General features: G+C 44.2%; 1 protein-coding gene across 1 annotated transcript in view; it reads right to left on the reverse strand.

Annotated features, from left to right (window-relative positions):
* LOC126484689 (O-acyltransferase like protein-like) overlaps positions 1-18,620 on the reverse strand; it is a 199,715-nt gene that overhangs the window by 14,420 nt on the left and 166,675 nt on the right. Inside the window, exon 10 of the mRNA XM_050108284.1 lies at positions 10,020-10,215. Coding sequence (XP_049964241.1) covers positions 10,020-10,215 — 196 coding nt within the window. The remainder of the gene's footprint in view (positions 1-10,019; positions 10,216-18,620) is intronic.

Below are 18,620 nucleotides of genomic sequence, written 5' to 3' on the forward strand. Positions count from 1 at the left end.
CGACCCGCTTACCGATTTTACGTAAGACCAAAGCACGAAAAACAATCCCACTCCATAATAGCACCTTCTCCGTACCTCGGTGGTAGCTCTACACACGACGACACATACGGTTTTCCAGGCATCTGCCACAACCAAACCGTTCCATCGGATCTCCACACTCTATAACGTGATTCAGCACTCCATCATTTCCTGTCATCCACTGTCCAGTGGAGTCGCTGTTTACACCACCTCAAGTGTTGCTTAGCACTGACAACAGAAATATGTGGCTTACGAGGAGCTGCTCGACCACTGTATCCTACTCTTTTTAGCTTCCTATGCACAGGCGCTCTGCTACCTGGGCTGATGGTGGTACTTTCGAAGCCACCAGTGTTTCGTTCCGCTGATTTCACCCGATTTTTCACACCCACCCTCTGCAGTGATCGACGGTCTCTGCCCAACAGTACATCAGGCTTGCCTGGTCTTCGTTTAGCCGTGGTTATTCCTTCACGTGTAGGTCACCAACAGTCGACTTGGCAGCTTTCGAAAGGTTGACGCGGCTGATTAAATCCAGTGACTAGTCCACATTCAAAGTCGCTGAACGTCCCTTACTTACCAGTTCTCCTGCTACTGCTTCTCCGATCATCATCATCATCATCATCAGTGTTCTGTCAAAAGGCATGTTTTCACATGGTAGTTCTCCAGTCTGTCCGGTCTTCTGACATCCTCTTCACGTCTGCATAATTTCCTCTTCCCTTTATGTCGTCTGTCGTCTCGTATCTCCTTCTTCCTCTCAGCCTTCTCCCACAAACCAGTCCTTCCAAGTATCTGCTGGCAAGCATTCCCTTCTCAATGAATGTCCCAACCAGTTCTTTTTCCTTTCTCTTATAATCTTCAGCAGACATCTTCTCTCACGAAGCCTTTCCAATACTCTTTCATTACTCACTCTTTCCATCTCGCTTATCCTCTCCATTCTCCTCCACATCCACATCTCAAATGCTTCTAACCTTTTTTCATCCTCTCGTCTCATTTCCATGTTTCTGCTCCATGTAGTGACACACTCCGGACAAAACATTTTCCAAGCCTTTTCCTTAGACCTCTGTCTAATTTGCCACATAACAGTCTCCTCTTTCTGTTGAATGCCTCCTTCGCTATGGCAATTCGAGTTTTCACCTCCTGGTGACATCTCAAGTCTTCAGTTATTATACTTCCAAGATATTTAAATGCACTTACTTGGCTAATGGTAGCTTGTCCTATTTTAATATTTGACAGTCTGCGTCTTGTACTGATGACCACAGTCTTTGCTTTTGCTGTGTTTATTTGCATCCCATATTCCACACAAGCTTCGTTCAGATCTTTCAGCATGTTATTCATTGTCCGCTCACTTGCTGCCACTAATACCATGCCATCACCAAATCTTATACATTCTGTTCTCTTTCCACCAATACATATTCCTCTTTTCCCATCTACGCCTTTCGCAATAATCTCTTCAAGGTATGCGTTAAACAACAGTGGGGAAAGGCAACAACCTTGTCTGACACCTCGTCCAATGCTCCTTCCTTCTGACATTTCATTTCCAATCCTTATCCTTACTTTCCAACCTACTCCTTTCCTCTTCGAAATATCCATTAGATTGTTCCACTGAACTCTATCACAAGCCTTTTCTAGATATATAAAAACAGCAAAGATTTCTCTACCTTTTTCCATATATCTTTCCCCTATAGTTCTTAACAGGCCAATAGCACCTCTTGTTCCTTTTCCTCTTCTAAATACGAACTGCTCCTCTGCAATCCCTCTATCCAGCTTGTCATATAGCCTTCTATTTAGCACTCTCAGCAACACTTTATCTGCATGAGAAATTAGACTGATGGTCCTATGCTCTTCACATTTTTTAATGTTTCTGTTTTTATATATTGGTATCATAACTGTTGCAAGGAGGTCTTCAGGACATTTCTCTTTGTCATATATCTCATTACAGAGGTAGACTATTTCTTTTCTTGCCTTTTATCCCAGACTCTTCAACAGTTCTGCTGGCAAATCATCAGTTCCACATGCCTTCCTGTTCTTCATCTCCTTCAGCGCCTTTTCTATTTCTGCTTCCAAGATGGTGAATCTCTTTCCATCTTACAGCACATATTGCACCTCTTCAGCCTTAATATCGCTTTGTATTTCATCCCCCTTATACAGACATTGAATATATTCTTGCCATTTGTGATTCTTCTGCTAGAGTACCATCCGCTTTTTTTTATTTCCATGTTATTCCTCTTTCTTTTACGTTCAAAAACCATCTCACTAGCCATTCTGTACATCATTTTATACTTACCCTCTTTCTCTATTTTCTCTGTTTCGCCGCATTTCTGTTTCATCCATTTTTCCCTTGCTTCTTCAGTTTCTCTTCTTAAGTCATTATTCATTTTCCTGTACCTCTTCTTGCCTTCTTCAGTTCCTACATTTTCCATTTTTTCCGCTCTTCCATCTTTTCCAACATATTTTCTGTTACCCATTCTTTCCTGGTACTTTGGGATACTCTAATTCCTAGTACTTCTTTGGCAGAGTCCATAAGTCCTTCCCTCATTTTTATTCATTTATCATTAACACTTTCATCAGCACTACCTCTTTCCCATTTTTCCATAAATCTGGTTTCCAAATCTGATGCCTTTTTTACCTCTCTGAGTCTTTCTATGTTTAGTCTTTCTTTTGCTTTACCTCTCCAGACTTTTTTCAGCTTCACTTGTATTTCTCCCAGCCGCTCACTATGAGTCAGACGCTGTCTGTAGCCGCCCCTCTGGGATACAGTCCCTAGTTGTCCACTTTTTGTACGCAAAAAGAAAAGGTGTCTCTTCTGGCAGCTTCACCGTTCCGGAAGACTCTTTCTCGGCTGTCGCTGCCGTTGAGGACTTAATAACAGGAAATGACAGGAAAAGGACATGGTGAGGAAAGGTTTGGGATAGGAAAGGGGGAGCGATAGGCCGTTATGGGACACACTTTGTCTGGCTCCTCCCTTTGGCCTGTCCAACTTGGGTGACCCTTCTGGTAGCTAAGCTACCGCTGGCATAGCGTGCAAACCTCCTCGCCTGCACGGACAGTGCTACATTAAGGCGTTGTCCTCTGAGGAGGGCTCCTCCCCTCACAACACAATATTCCTCAACTCGTTTTATTCTCGCAGGACCACCTCTTCTGACATCTGGTGGTCAGTTCTCATTACATAATAATGTCTGGATACTTTTAATCAGATAGTGTGTAATGTAACGGGTCGGGGTGAGAAATGTTCGCTACTGTGTACTGGGAGCCATATTCTTCTTTGTAAAGATGGGCTCGACCCCCAATTGGGATGTCTTGGGTTCTTTTCGGTGGCTTGGGAGACAGAAGTGTCATGTGGGAAGCTGTAGAGAAAAAAAAGTGAAGATAAGCAGTTCTTTATTAATTTATTGAGCTTGGACAGTCATTCGAGTGCGCCCTCATCTCTGGGATGGCTCGGTGTGCTCTCGTAGTATTCCCTTTCAAAGCAATTGGCAAGGCTGGTCGCAGTGTGCTTTGAATACCTGCTGCCAGGTGGCAGCGCGATGAGCTAGTGCTGCTGTACGCCGAGAGCTGATTCATCAGTGGTGGCCACGCAAAGGTCGCAGCCCTCCGGGGTCACAGGGCCGCCAGCAGTGCCTTCTCTCTTGTAGCATGTCTTGGCACTGCCCAGAGTCTGACTCTGGACCTAAGGCTGGAGAGCAGCGGTGGCCGGTGGGGGACTCTGGCGGCAGAGTGGTAGCCGCCAAGTCGTGGCCAGTTAGGCAGTGGCCCTCGGGTCGCTGTCCAGCGATGGTAGTAGGGACATAGTTATGGGATAAACTCTAAACTGCTACAGCAGAACTTGTGGCAACGACTGACGCAGGTCAGGTCCCGTTTGTGATCCTTCCATGCTGATCATGATGTACTTGACTGGACCAGGGTTTAAATGGGAAACAATTTAAGTTAATGCGGATGAGTAGGAAGAACAAACGTGTAATGTTCTGTTACAGTAGTGTCCCACTTGACACAGTCAAGTTGTTTAAGTATCTGGGTGTGACATTGCAAACCGATTTGAAATTGGACGAGCATGTGAGAACTGTGGTAGGGAAGGCGAAGGTCGACTTTGGTTTATTGGAAGAATTTTAGGAAAGAGTGGTCTACCTGGAAACGAGGCCACAAATAGGACGCTGGTGCGACCTATTCTTGAGTACTGCTCGAGTGTTTGGGACCCCCATCAGGTCGGGGATTGAAGGAGGACATCGAAACAATTCAGAGACGGGCTGTTAGATTTGATACCGTTGGGTTCGAACAACATACACGTATTTTGGAAATGCTTTGGGAACTCAAGTGGGAATCGCGATTTTCGAGGAGCACTTCTGAGAAAATTTGGAGAACCGGCATTTGAGGCTGACTGCAGAACGATTGTACTGCCGCCAACTTACATTCCGAGTAAAGACCACGAAGATAAGATTCGAAAAATCTCATACAGAGACATACAGACAGCCGCTTTTCCCTCGCTCTATTTGCGAGTGGAACAGGAAAGGAAATGACTAGTTGTGGTACAGTACGGTAGCTTCGGAGGGTCTATGTACTGTATTTCTAGGTGTTGTGCTGAAAGGCAGCTAGTTCAAAATGAAAAAAAAATGTATGTTAATGCAGATGAATGGGAAAAACAATCCGTAATGTTCGAATACAGCCTTATAAGTGCTCTGCTCGACACAGTCAGGTCGGTTAAATGCCTGGGCTTAAAGTTGCAAAGCACTATGAAATGGAGAGAGCATATAAAGATTGTAGTAGGGAAGATGAATGGTCGACATCGGTTTATTGGGAGAATTTTAAGAAAATGTGGTTCGTCTGTAAAGGAGACTACATATAGGGTACTAGTGCGACCCATTTTGAGCATTTCAGAGGAGGGCTGTTAGATTTGTTACTGCTAGTTTCGAATAACACGCAAGTATTACAGAGATGCTCAGCGAACTCAAATGGGAATTAATGGAGGGAAGGCGACGTTATTTTTGAGGAGCACTATTGAGAAAATTTAGAGAACCAGGAATTGAGACTGACTGCATAACGATTCTACTGCCGCCAATGTACATTTCGCTTAAGGACCATGAAGATAATATTAGAGAGATAAGCGCTTGTATGGAAGCTTACAGACAGTGGTTTTGCCCTCGCTCTATTTGCAAGTGGTATAGGAAAGGAAATAATTAGTAGTGGTACGGGGTACCCTCCGCCACACATCATATGACGGATTGCAGAGTATCTATGTTGATGTATGTAGATGTAAATGCCGTTCCTCCGTACTGCCATGGCGGAAGGCACTGGATATCTTTGTCATCGTAGAAATGTCTGGAAAAAGGTCGATGACTGACGTCTGTCTTTTGTCGCGTAGCAGTGTGTCAAACTGCAGAGGCTTCCTGACGTCGCAGGCTGTTGACACGTGGAAGTCTGATGACAGCGAAGCGGTTCTTTATGCTGCGTTGTTGAACTGGCAGGCGTATTAACCAGCGTTGCCAAGCCTGGGGCCCCAGCACTCAATCCATGGTTTTGGTAGTGTCTATTCCATAACAGTCGGTATTTAACCAACACATGTTTCTAAATTTTGATAGCCTTGGAGCGTACTTAAATTGTTCTATGTTTGTATGATTAGTTGTAGCTTTTTCTGTTCATAGTTCCATTAATTACCTCTAGGAATTCTATTGTGATACGGAGAACAAATTTGTTGTAGGAGTAATTACCAGAGTTTTATCTTCACAGTCTGACATAACTTTTTAAAAATTATCTAACCATTCTTATCCCAACTGTGTGCTAGTTCTCAGAGTACCTCTTTCGTTTTCCTCATAGGTTTAATGGCGTCATCTTGATGTCCCCACATGTGATGAATTATTTCACCATGATAGTGAGGAAAAATTACAGACCCTGTTGAATGGAATGAACAGTTTACTGTACATGCATCATGGGTTGAGAGCAAAGAAATGAAACATCTTAAGAAGCAGCAGAAATTAAATTAACGAAAAACTAAACACGAATACTGGGACCATACATTATAATAAGTGCTTGGAATCAAAATAACAAATAATGGACAAAGTGAGGAGACACTAAAACAGATTAGCAAAGCGAGAGGAAATTTCTAAGATAGCTCTTCATATGATGTAAGGACTTCAACAACTGACTGAGCTTAGGCCAGCTGCTATTTGTCAAATATGTAATTCACGGAAGTGTAATTTCAGTACTATGATGCAATTTTCAATTTTATTGACTTGTTTCTTGCTGTGACCACACGTGTCTCAAGTTTAACTTACATTTAGTACAATAAATAAAGTTCTAGAATATTTGCTAGACTGATTTGAAAACACTTAATAATCTGCGTTTGTAGACTTTCCCAGCGTACGGGGTGGTCCATTGATAGCGACCGGGCCAAATATCTCACGTAAGAAGCATCAGACGAAAAAACTACAAAGAACGAAAGTTTAGTTCTATGTAGTTTTTTCGTTTGATGCTTATTTCGTGAGATATTTGGCCTGGTCACGATCAATGGACCACCCTGTGTACTGCGCACGAAATGCATTTGTAGCCGGGTGACAGTGTTGATACAGCGAGATGTATGTGTCATAGGCACCATCTTCTGTCGAATCACTGCCGAAATATTTTTTCGTCCACTTTTTATTCTCTCTTTCAAAGCGCAGAATGGACTGTTTAAATCTCATATACATATACATGTAGAGTAGCGGTTCTTTTCAGTGAAATACCAGGTGATCTGTTAGTGGGTAGAAGGAGTCTCGATTGGGGATAAATGGGACAGAATTGTTGTTTTGGGCATTTACATAGCAGTCAAGGGAGACCTCTCGGAAACGTTGATTCGAATTGGGACGGGGGGTGGGGGGAGTATTTCCCCACAGAGGGTAATTTTGCTAGGTAGGGACAAACATCAGGTAACGATTCCTGACAGGATAAGGAGCAAAGAAGTTTCATATGGAACCACCAGATATGCTTTCCAAGAGAGGTACGCCCATTTGAAGATCCAGATGGTGTAGGAGTTAGTGATACAGAGAACACATGAGGCCACGCCAGGCAAGTGGGAATGTTCTGTCTATATTAGTGTTTTTACTCCACAATCAAGAGGGCAGTGATCTGCAGCACCATCATGTGGGTATACCCGTATGTTTCCAAGATTATAAATTGAAGGTTGGGGGGGGGGGGTGAGAAAGTAAAGAAAATGGAAGGAACTATTGACGAAAGCTCCAATGGGGCTTTATGTGGAATCATCGGCGAAGAGGGAAAACGTATGCCGCAGCAGGATTTCAACGCAGGACCTGCTACTTACTAGGCACTTGTGTTAACCACTGTGCCACCTGGACTCAGCACTAACCCCATCTATGTGGGCCATCTTAGTACGGCGCTCTGCCGACACACGTCCCCACGAGACAGTCCACGCAGTGGCGACGAACACTGTGTCTGGGTGGCGCAGCGGTTGAAGCAATTGCCTAGTAAGTGGGAGATCACAAGTTCGAATCCTGGTCTGCCACATATTTTCCCTGGAATCAACAGTTCCTTCCCTTTCCTTCCTTTTTGCTCCCCATCCCCACGCCACCTTCAGTGTATCACTGTTGCAGATTCCGCACGGTGTCTCTTCTTTCGGACATGTCCAGAAGAACAGACACCATGCGTTCATATAAGATTGAAGGTTGCATCGACTACTGTGCAGACGTTTCGGTGGGAAGCACTTACACACCCACCATACATTCCCCTCCCCCCTCCCCCCCTCCCCCCGTGTGATTTCAATATTTTTGGAGTCCAGAAAAAGGACATTCGTGGCCTCCGATTTCCTTCAGACGTTGAGGTGCACGCCTGGGTGCAAACACAGTGTCACAGATAACTGCAGAAATTTTTCCACGAAGCCACTGACCGTTTTGTTTCACAGTGGGATAAATGTATCAACAGTTATGCCGATTACTTTTGAAAGAGCCGGCCGGTGTGGCCGTGCGATTAAAGGCGCTTCAGTCTGGAACCGCGTGACCGCTACGGTCGCAGGTTCGAATCCTGCCTCGGGCATGGATGTGTGTGATGTCCTTAGCTTAGTTAGGTTTAATTAGTTCTAAGTTCTAGGCGACTGATGACCTCAGCAGTTGAGTCGCATAGTGCTCAGAGCCATTTGAACCATTTGAACCAACTTTGGAAAGAATTAACAGTTCACTGTTTTGCCATCTGTGTCGTTTTCATTTCACTGCCTCGTATACACACATAAAAAAAAGTTTTGTATCACTCCGATTCCCAGAACTCCTGAAGATAGACGTTGATTGTGGATATTGTATCACAGACACAGCCCCTTTGACTGTTCAGAGATGTCCCTAAACCCGCCCAAAGATGTAAACAACCATGCATGAGCAGGACCTATTAGACGGAGAACCCTCTCCGACAGCCGATCAGTTCCAGTCATTCCACCAGGAAGGAGGTACACGGCTCGTGTTGTCTGTAGTTCAACCATGCCTAGACGGTCAACACCGCGGTTCGATCGTGTTCGCATTGTTACTTTGTGACAGGAAGGGCTCTCAACAAGGGAAGTATCCAGGTGTCTCGGAGTGAACCAAAGCGTTGTTGTTCGGACATGGAGGAGATACAGAGAGACAGGAACTGTCGATGACATACCTCGCTCAGGCCGCCCAAGGGCTACTACTGCAGTGGATGACCGCTACCTACGCATTATGGCTCTGAGGAACCCTGACAGAAACGCCACCACGTTGAATAATGTTTTTCGTGCAGCCACAGGGCGCCGTGTTACGACTCATACTACGCACAGTAGGCTTCATGAGGCGCAACTTCACTCCCAACTTCCATGGCGAGGTCCATCTTTGCAACCACGACACCGTGCAGTGCGGTACAAATGGGCCCCCAACTACATGCTGAACGGACTACTCAGGACTAGCATGACGTTCTCTTCACCAATGAGGTTTCATATCCCTTCAACCAGACAATAGTCGGAGACGTGTTTGGAGGCAATCCAGTCAGGCTGAACACCTTATTGTCCAGCGAGCTGCAGGTTCCCTACTGTTTTGGGGTGGCGTTATGTGGGGTCGACGTACGCCGCTGTTGGTCATGGAAGGGCCTTAACGGCTGTGCGATACGTGAATGCCATTCTCCAGCCGATAGTGCAAACATTTCGACAGCATATTGGCAAGACATTCGTCTTCATGGACGACATTTTGCGCCCCCATCGTGCACACCTTGTAATGACTTCCTTCAGGATAACGATACCGCTCAACTAGAGTGGCCAGCATGTTCTCCAGACATGAACCCTATCGAACATGGCTGGGATGGATTGAAAAGGGCTATTTATAGACGACGTGACGCACCAACAGCTCTGAGGGATCCACTCCGAATCGCCACTGAGGAGTGGGACAACCTGAACCGCCGGCTGCTGGTGGCCGAGCGGTTCTAGGCGCTTCAGTCTGGACCGCGCGACCACTACGGTCGCAGGTTTGAATCCTGCCTCGGGTATGGATGTGTGTGATGTCCTTAGGTTAGTTAGGTTTAAGTAGTCCTAAGTTCTAGGGGACTGATGACCTCAACTTCTGAGGCCATTTGAACTACAACCTGGACCATCAGTGTCTAGATGAACTTGTGGATAGTATGCCACAACGAATACAGGCATGCATCAATGCATGGGTGCACACTACTTGGTATTAGTGGTACCAGTGTGTACAACAATCTGGACCACCACCTCTGAATATCTTGCTGTATAGTGGTACAACATGCAATGTATGGTTTTCAATGAGCAATGAAACGGCTGAAAAGATGTTTATGTTGATCTCTACTCCAATTTTCTGTACAGGTTCCGGAACCAAGGTGATGCAAAAGTTTTTTTGATGTGTGTACTTCGGCTGACCGAGGAGTGGCAGACACAGTGCACTGCGCAGCGCAGCACGAGTGGAATCGACTGTACCAGCACAGTACCCAGTGGTATATTGGCGGCAGGAGCGCTCCAGCCAGCAAGCTGTCCAGTGCAACCGGGTTTTCAGTCGGACAGAGTAGTATGCAGCACGTACCGGCGCGCCGCGTGTGGCAGGCGAAGACGACCCAGGCGGTGGCGAGCGCCCAGGCGGCGGCGTGCAGCCCGGAGTAGGCGACCGCCTCGGGCAGCGCCGACTCGAGCCGGAAGCCGGCCGACAGCATGCGGCGCGGGCCCAGCACCACCGCCGCCAGCGTCCCCAGGCTGGCCGCCCAGCACACCAGCGACGCCGTCTGCAGGAACACACAGGACACGTCACGGCCCCTGCAAACAGGTCTGCTCTGCTCGAGTTGTCGCATCCAGCGAGCGGTCTAGACGCTCTATGAAGGTGGAGACTGGAAAAGGTCATCCAAGTCGTCTAACGTGGAGATGCCTAACAGGAAGTTTCGGAAATAATCTAACAAAGACGAGACTTGAGTAACAGATCATCTGAGTAAGAATTGGACAGCTTACGCCAGCAAACCGGTCGGCAAAGACCAAGCGTGAAGATCGATAAGTAGGCACTGGATCAAGAGCACCTATCACGAGAGATGCCAGAGACACACTGACAAGCAACACGCCGCCAACATCCTCTCGATAACATGTATTCAGACCGCCCCACTGACTCATCCAGTTGGCGTCTGTCAGTTTATTCGCAGAGTGAGTCAGTTCACTTAAAAGGCACAACTGTACATAGCGACCATATAGTAACTACAGCAGGACAAGCAGCGAGACTAAAGTTTTTAATAGCAAAATTACCAATATTGTCTGTAAGAAAACTATTAGTGATGAGCTTGTACCGCAACACTCGGACTCTATTCAAGTTAAGTTTCCTGTTCTTATAAACAAAGAACTGTGTTTAATCCACATGTGCATATGTATTGTAGAAAGAGGATACTGGTCACCCATAACATCCTCTCCCCTGCTTCCTTGCTATACTAGACATTACAACTTGAATGAAAGTACACTACCCCTGATCAGAAAATCCCGTGGAGGTACATATGCAGGTAAGTATGATAGTGAGCAAGAGCGAATACTACAAGTCCAGGCCCTGGTATTGAACTATACAGACTTCCCTCCTGTACAGCTGTCTGTACTGAACTCCTTCACGGTCCACGCCGCTCCTTCCACGTTGGTGCTTCAGGACACGCCATCCTGGGCCTCGTGTATGACCTTCTATGGTCACCGCCAACGCACTGTCACGCCTCACAGCTCGGCATGTGAGCTCATGTGATACCTTGTGAGCCTATGGAACACTTCTGGACAACTCTCAAATCAACGCCATTCCTCCGGCGTCTCCTTTGTGCTCTGAGTACTTCCTAGAAAGCTTATCTGTTCCGGCTGCTGTTCTGATTGCTTCCAGGCGTTGCATTTTTTAAATATGCCACACAGTGATCATTAAACTTTTCTTCTCAAGAGCAGATCCTGACATTGCGGCACAGCACCTCAGCTCGCAATCTATCGGTCTTCTTTTTAATTAGTAATGTATAGAAATTAGTATATCATGAGCGCCCAATAAGCTAGCTACAGTAGGGGCACAATAAGTACCCACTCCCCTCCTCACCAAGTACCCATGATTAAGTCGACACCATTCAGAACACTTCTTGTCAACTGTTCTCGATTTCAGATTGCTGCACCCACAATGGCCACTATGATGTGAAACCATAACTGTCTAACTATAAGTTGTGTTGTTTGTGTAAGCGGATGATTAACTAATAACAGTAATATTCTTTATACAGGCTAATTTAAAAAGGACATGACAAATTTAGAATGGTATAGAAATTTATTGATATAACTTAAAGAATCGGTAGATGTGTCATTTTGTAGCAAACAATGTCAAGTTACACATAAAACTGTCAAGTATCGTTTTGGTTCGATGTGATTACCATTTTTGATACACCAACTTGCCACAGATAATCAATTTCTTCTCCTTATTCATTGCAGCAAATTGGGCGTAACCTTTGCAACGGCAGCATAGATTCAATTTTTCAGGTCAGTTAAATTTTTGAGTTGGGGAATAACATACACACAGTCTTTCATAAAACGCCAGAGAAAAAAAATCCAGTGGTGTCAAGGCTGGGGAGAGAGGCGGCAATGCTACCGGCCCTTTACGGATAGCCCACCGACCTGGGAAGCGATTATCGAGGAAACATCGAACTTACGTGAGGAAATTAAGTGGTGGACCTTCTTTCTTGTAGTAAACCATCCCGTCTACGTCATCTTAATCATGCAGAGTTCGTTTCATGAAACCAAAACACATGGCGAGTACGTACAGCATTAGTGGAAGCAGCCATTTTAACTGTCCACTACGTTGGCATTCCTGGTGGCAGAATGGGGTACTGATGCACTACGTGAATCAAACTTCGAGCTATTCGCTACAAGATAACACGTCTACCGAGTTTGTAAGTTAGCTTAATAGATTTCTATGTCATTTCAAAGATGTAAAGTCCTTTCTGGATCATGTAATATGAGAAGCGATCAAAAATGTTTTCTAAACGTTTCGAAAGTCATTTTTCTTATACTCAGTATGTTGTATTATTGCGTTGGTGCTTAAGTTCGTAGCGTTTTCTCGTAACTTTAAAACAAATACACGTAAAAGAGACTTTATTCATCAATACTATGTTCTCCTTCACTACTTACAACAGTCTGCCAACGCTAGGATAACTTTTCGATTGTAGAAATCACGTGGTTTTGAGGTGGAGAACTCGTCGAACCATGTTCGGAGCGTATTTTTCATCCGCAAAGGAAGCTACTTGGCGGTTTTTGCGATAGAAAGGGGAAAACGCCAAAATCTGAGAGCGGAATATCAGGTGGATAAGGTGGATGCGGAATGACTTCCCAACCCAACTCCTGTATAGTGTGTTGTGCCAGTCTAGCATAATGTAGGCGACATTTACTGTCGTATTGCGCATTTAAACAATCTTCATCAAACCCAGAAGCTCCTACAGAACATGGAGAGTCACTAATGTAGAAATCCTTCTAAAACGAGAAAACCATTTTCTTGCCATACTCTGTCCAGTGGTATTATCCCCAAATGTCGCAAATGTTTCTGGCTGCCTCCGCTGCTGAACTCAGGAAGAATATGTCGCAAATGCTCCGATTTCTCCGCTTTCCATTCCATTTTCTAGCGTCCACTGTACTCGCTACCTCCAAATGACGAAATGTTTCAAAGAGAAACAGTGAACTACTAATAAAAAATGGAAATCGATGAACAAACCCACAGCAATCGGAATACCAACATGCAAAATCAAAACGATACAAACGTACGCACCAACAAAATACAACAGTTGTAATTTAATTCCATAGGCCCTCCCTCAAATAAACATGTACCGAATTTCGAGATGACCGCCTCTGTAATTCTTCCGTTTGAAATTTATACAATTGCAGCTGATCGCTAAGAGGCGCACACTCCCCTGGCTTGTCAGCACGGGAAGGCGAACAAGGAAACAATTCCCCTCATTCCGCAACGACAAATATATCCGCCCCTTCACCCAGCTTCATCACTGAGGTGACGGGTCAACTTTCCCCGCCCCTTCTATAATTCCTCCAGTATATTTTTTATTCGACGGAGGTGTCAGGTACAGCCTACAGCAGCAAATGCCAAGTATTTATTCCTCCCCTGTTTCCGATATACGAAAGGTCGTCTTCTTCAGAAGCTTCAATTAGGAATAAACACACCTTAAAATATTGCTGTGTCTGTAATTATTTTTGCTTGTTCTCAGTGCGAAATATACACCCTTAATAAGCTCTTAACGTTAGCTGACTTTTGGAATTCAACTGAAGTTACTAAATGTACATTATTATAAAATACGGCTGAGAAAGGCGGGCCACACGATTTATGATTTATTTGTATCACTATGATCATTTCTCCCTACATAGGTGACGCCAACAGAACATTTTCGCAGCCGGAGGAGAAAGTTGGTGGTTAAGATTTCCCAAGATCCTGCCACAACGGAAAGCACCTTTGTTTTATTGATTTCCACTACAATTCACGTATCATGTCCGTAGCGCTCTCTCCCCTATTTCGCGAAAATACAAGCTGCCCTTCTTAGAACTTTTTCGATGTCCTCCGTCAGTCGCATCTGATGCAGATCCCACACCGCACAGCAATACTCCAGAAGAGGATGGACAAGCGTGGTGTAAGCATTGTCTTTAGCAGATCTGTTGCACTTTCGAAGTGTTCTGATTCGTAATTGTAATCCCTAAGCATTTAGCTGAGTTTACAGACTTTAGATGTGTGTGGTTTGTCGTGTAACCGAAATTTAGCGGATTCCTTTAATAGTCATGTGGATGACTTCACAGTTTTCATTATTTAGAGTCAATTGCCACTTTCGCACCATACAGATATCTTGTCTATATCATTTTACAATTGGTTTTGATCATCTGATCACTTTACAAGACGGTAAATGACAGCGTCATCAACGAGGGCTGCTCAGATTGTCTCCTATTTCGTTTATGTGTATCAGGAACGGTAGAGGGCCTGTAACGCTTCCTTGGGGAACGTTAGCTATTACTTATGTTATGCTAGCTGATTACTACGAACTGTGACCTTTCTGACAGGAACTGACGAATCCAGTCGGACAAATGAAGCGACACTCCATAGACAGGTAATTTAATTACACGTCGCTTCTGGCAATCTAAAAATATGCAGTCATTTTGACATCCTCAGTCGCTAGTACTCATTACTTCGTGAGAATAAAGAGCTAGTTCTGTTCCACAAGAATGATTTTTTTCTGATTCCGCGCTGACCATTTGTCAATAAATGGTTTTCTTCGAGGCAATTCGTAATACTTGAACACATTATATGTTCAAAAACTCTGCTGTAAAGCGATGTTAGTGATATCGGACAGTACATCAGCGGATTACTCCTCTTTTCCTTTCTTGGGTATTGGTGTGACTTGGTGCAATTTTCCAGTGTTTAGGTACGGGTCTTTCCGCGAGCAAGCGATTTTATATGGCTGTTAAGTACGCAGCTATTGTATCAGCTTATACTGAAACGAACCTGTCTGGTATACAATCTGGCCCAGGGGCCTTGCCTTTATTAAATGATTTAAGCAGCTTCGCTACACCGAGGATATTTACTTGTAAGTTCTCACGTTGGCAATTGTTCTAGATTCGAATTCTGGAATACAGGGTGTACATAAAGTCCGGAAACACTTTTCAGTTATTTATTGCACAATAAATAAAAATTGTCCAGATGTCATACATGAGCCGTGGTGGGAATGGTGCCAGGGCTACTTTGATTAGGCACTATCGATTCCCTCTGGCAGTAGTTTGTCTATGGAGCCTGGGCCGCCTCAGGATATAGCGGGCAGTACAGAGTGGAAAGGGAGAACATGTTGGGCACGGTACGCGGAAGTGCGCGTATTAGCGAGACGTTGGAGAGACGACAGCCAGCACGGTGTACTCGAGTACGGGCGGCAGTTTGCGCTTGGTCGTACTGGGGTCAGTAACAGCGGGTCGGCGCTGTGGCTTCTTGGCAATCTCGTGCAGCTATGCATGTGCTCGCTTCCGTGAAGGAACACGCTGTTACTATCGTACTAAGCAGCGTCTGGTGTCTTCGCCACATCGATCCAGCAGCTGGCAACAAGTTGAGTAATTCAAGTCCTACCAACGATTACTGAAATATAATGATGATTGCTCTTGAGGCAGCAAAGCGTTGCAAGGACTGTGATGTGATAGTTCATGCCTCTTATTAAGTGTGTGCTACGCTTCTTAATAGTATTGTTCTTACTTCAGCTGGCAAGTGTCTAAAACATTGATACGTGTGCGCAGCCTTACCGAACGATGTATATTCCGTGTCTAAAGATTGCCGTGTTGCACCTTACAGGCCCACATAAGGTGCTCCATGTGATGCTTGGGTTTTAATGAGCCACTTACGTTTGCATCATTCGTGTACGTGGTTCTGCTTAAAGGAATGAAATCAGTTTTATTATTGTCAATTGTATCTAATTAGTTTTCTGTATATGTTTGAGTATTAAGGTGAAGGAAGGGTTGTTTGGTTTCCTGTTGTCGCTTCTGATTTATGTTTCAGAGATCGGAAGCAGTGGGCCACCGAAGTGCAGAGCCTCCCCTTTTAAATTACTAGCGGGCGTTGGCGGTGGACTTCGTCTGAGCTCGCGTGTGCTGTTTGGTTCCGATTTCGGTGTTCTGAACGGGGTGGAAGTACAAACGGAGTCCACATCTTAATTCGAAGATAAGTACTCAGTCGTCTCCACCGTTCGTGGCCAAGTCGCGGCCTCACAATCTCGGGCCTCAGTTATTGTAAAAGCTGCAGTTTTCTAAAACTTGTGGTGGCTCTGCAAGGTTGCCCGGGTTAAATGTTTTAAATATTTGTCTTAAGAATTTTGACTGATTTCTAGAAGAAAGTGTCTTAATTGAAACCGTTTTCTAAAATTGCTGTGCAATTCAGCCTTAGTGGCGTATGTCAATTTTGACGAGGAAATAACTGGGTTTAATTGTTGCCAGCATCATATTTAAAGTACCAGGGAAGCAGGTTCGTAGCATTACTTTCCCCGGGTCCCATTGAGTTTTACCCCTAGCGGTTGAGGGACTAACCGGTGGATTTGACAGTCTTTGCCGTCTGAGCACAAAGGTGATCACGACTCAGAATATGTCCGAGATGCCCAGCCTTATTCCAAAGCAACTGGTATCCTGACTGTCAGGACCACTTACTTGGCCACTCATACATTGCCCGTGGTTCATGAACTAGGACATGACAACAGGAACCCACACCATGAACCACAAATTGGATGAAAATCAATGTGGGTTTAGGCCTCTTAGAGGTTGTCAGGACCAGATCTCTGGCTTACGGCAAATAATGGAGAAGTGTTACGAGTGGAACAGGGAACTGTATCTATGCTTTATAGATCTAGAAAAGGCATATGACCGGGTTCCTATGAGGAAGTTATTGTCTGTTCTACGAGATTATGGAATAGGAGGCAAACTTTTGCAAACAATTAAAGGTCTTTACATAGATAGTCAGGCAGCAGTTAGAGTTGACGGTAAATTGAGTTCATGGTTCAGAGTAGTTTCAGGGGTAAGACAAGGCTGCAACCTGTCTATACTGTTGTTCATATTATTTATGGATCACATGTTGAAAATAATAGACTGGTTGGGTGAGATTAAGATATGTGAACACAAAATAAGCAGCATCGCATATGCGGATGACAGTTGTGATGGCAGATTCGATTGAAAGTTTGCAGAGTAATATTTCAGAGCTAGATCAGAAATGTAAGGACTATGGTATGAAGATTAGCATCTCCAAAACGAAAGTAATGTCAGTGGGAAAGAGATGCAAACGTATTGAGTGCCAAATAGGAGGAACAAAGTTAGAACAGGTGGACGGTTTCAAGTACTTAGGATGCATATTCTCACAGGATGGCAATATAGTGAAAAAACTGGAAGCGAGGTGTAGCAAAGCTAATGCAGTGAGCGCTCAGCTACGATCTACTCTCTTCTGCAAGAAGGAAGTCAGTACCAAGCCTAAGTTATCTGTGCACCGTTCAATCTTTCGACCAACTTTGTTGTATGGGAGCGAAAGCTGGTGTAATGTCCCCACAGCAAATACCCTCTACCACGACTGACTGCAGTGTTTAACAGTAATAATGAATGTAAAGATCTCTTACAGCAAGCCAGCCGCTGATTACCAAGACGAAGGACTCCACCAAAGATTCTATTTGGCTGATACTTTTTATCACTATATCACGTAATGAAATCTTATATTAAAAACTATACATAGATAAAGGAGAGAAAGAGAGAGAGCGAATGAAAATAGAGATAATACTAATAATCCTCCATTAGTCTAATTTCTCGCCTGTCTTATCACGGATCAGCCAAGAACTGGGAGGGCCTTACTTTACTGTATGGACTTATGTGTGAAGGTGAAGGGATCTTAAAGACAACAGATACACGTCTATACAGACAAGACATTACACAGAGATAGCGGTTAGCTGCATAGATCATCTATTCTTAGATTAAAGAGGCGGCAACTTATTATCCGAACATTAAAATGTTAAACTGGGTGGATTCAGGTTACCTTATCAATAAGGTTGAGGTTACGGATATGAAAGTAGCTTGGATGATTGCAGGTACTAGTAGACGGGAACAACGAAAGGTGGGTGTCCACGATGAGGAATTTTATAAGGGGGACTTTGCTCCAGACTGAACGCTGAAAGGCATAATCAGTCTTAAATGATGATGATGAATAACTGGGTTATTATTGATCAAAATGTCTATAACCTTGTAAAGTTGTTTGGTAATATCTCGTCCGGGAGAGGCGGTTTTCAATCTATGTGGAAATAATAATTGATTTCTTGGTTATTTGGTGCAAAGTTTATTTTAAATGATTTACTTGGCCCGAGTGGTGGTTTTTTAAGATATTTTTAAAGATATTAATTCATTTGTGGTTTTATATAACAAGCAGTTTGTAAAGTTTGTCTGAATGGCGTTTCTTAAAGAAATTATCTGATTTATGATTGTAATTCTCTTAATAATTTATCTATTTTAAATGATTTACTTGGCCCGAGTGGCGGTTTTTTAAGATGTTTTTAAAGATATTAATTCATTTGTGGTTTTATATAACAAGCAGTTTGTAAAGTTTGCCTGAATGGCATTTCTTAAAGAAATTATCTGATTTATGATTGTAATTCTCTTAATG

Source organism: Schistocerca serialis, chromosome 6 (genome assembly GCF_023864345.2).
Source record: "Schistocerca serialis cubense isolate TAMUIC-IGC-003099 chromosome 6, iqSchSeri2.2, whole genome shotgun sequence".
NCBI classification, from domain to species: domain Eukaryota; kingdom Metazoa; phylum Arthropoda; class Insecta; order Orthoptera; family Acrididae; genus Schistocerca; species Schistocerca serialis.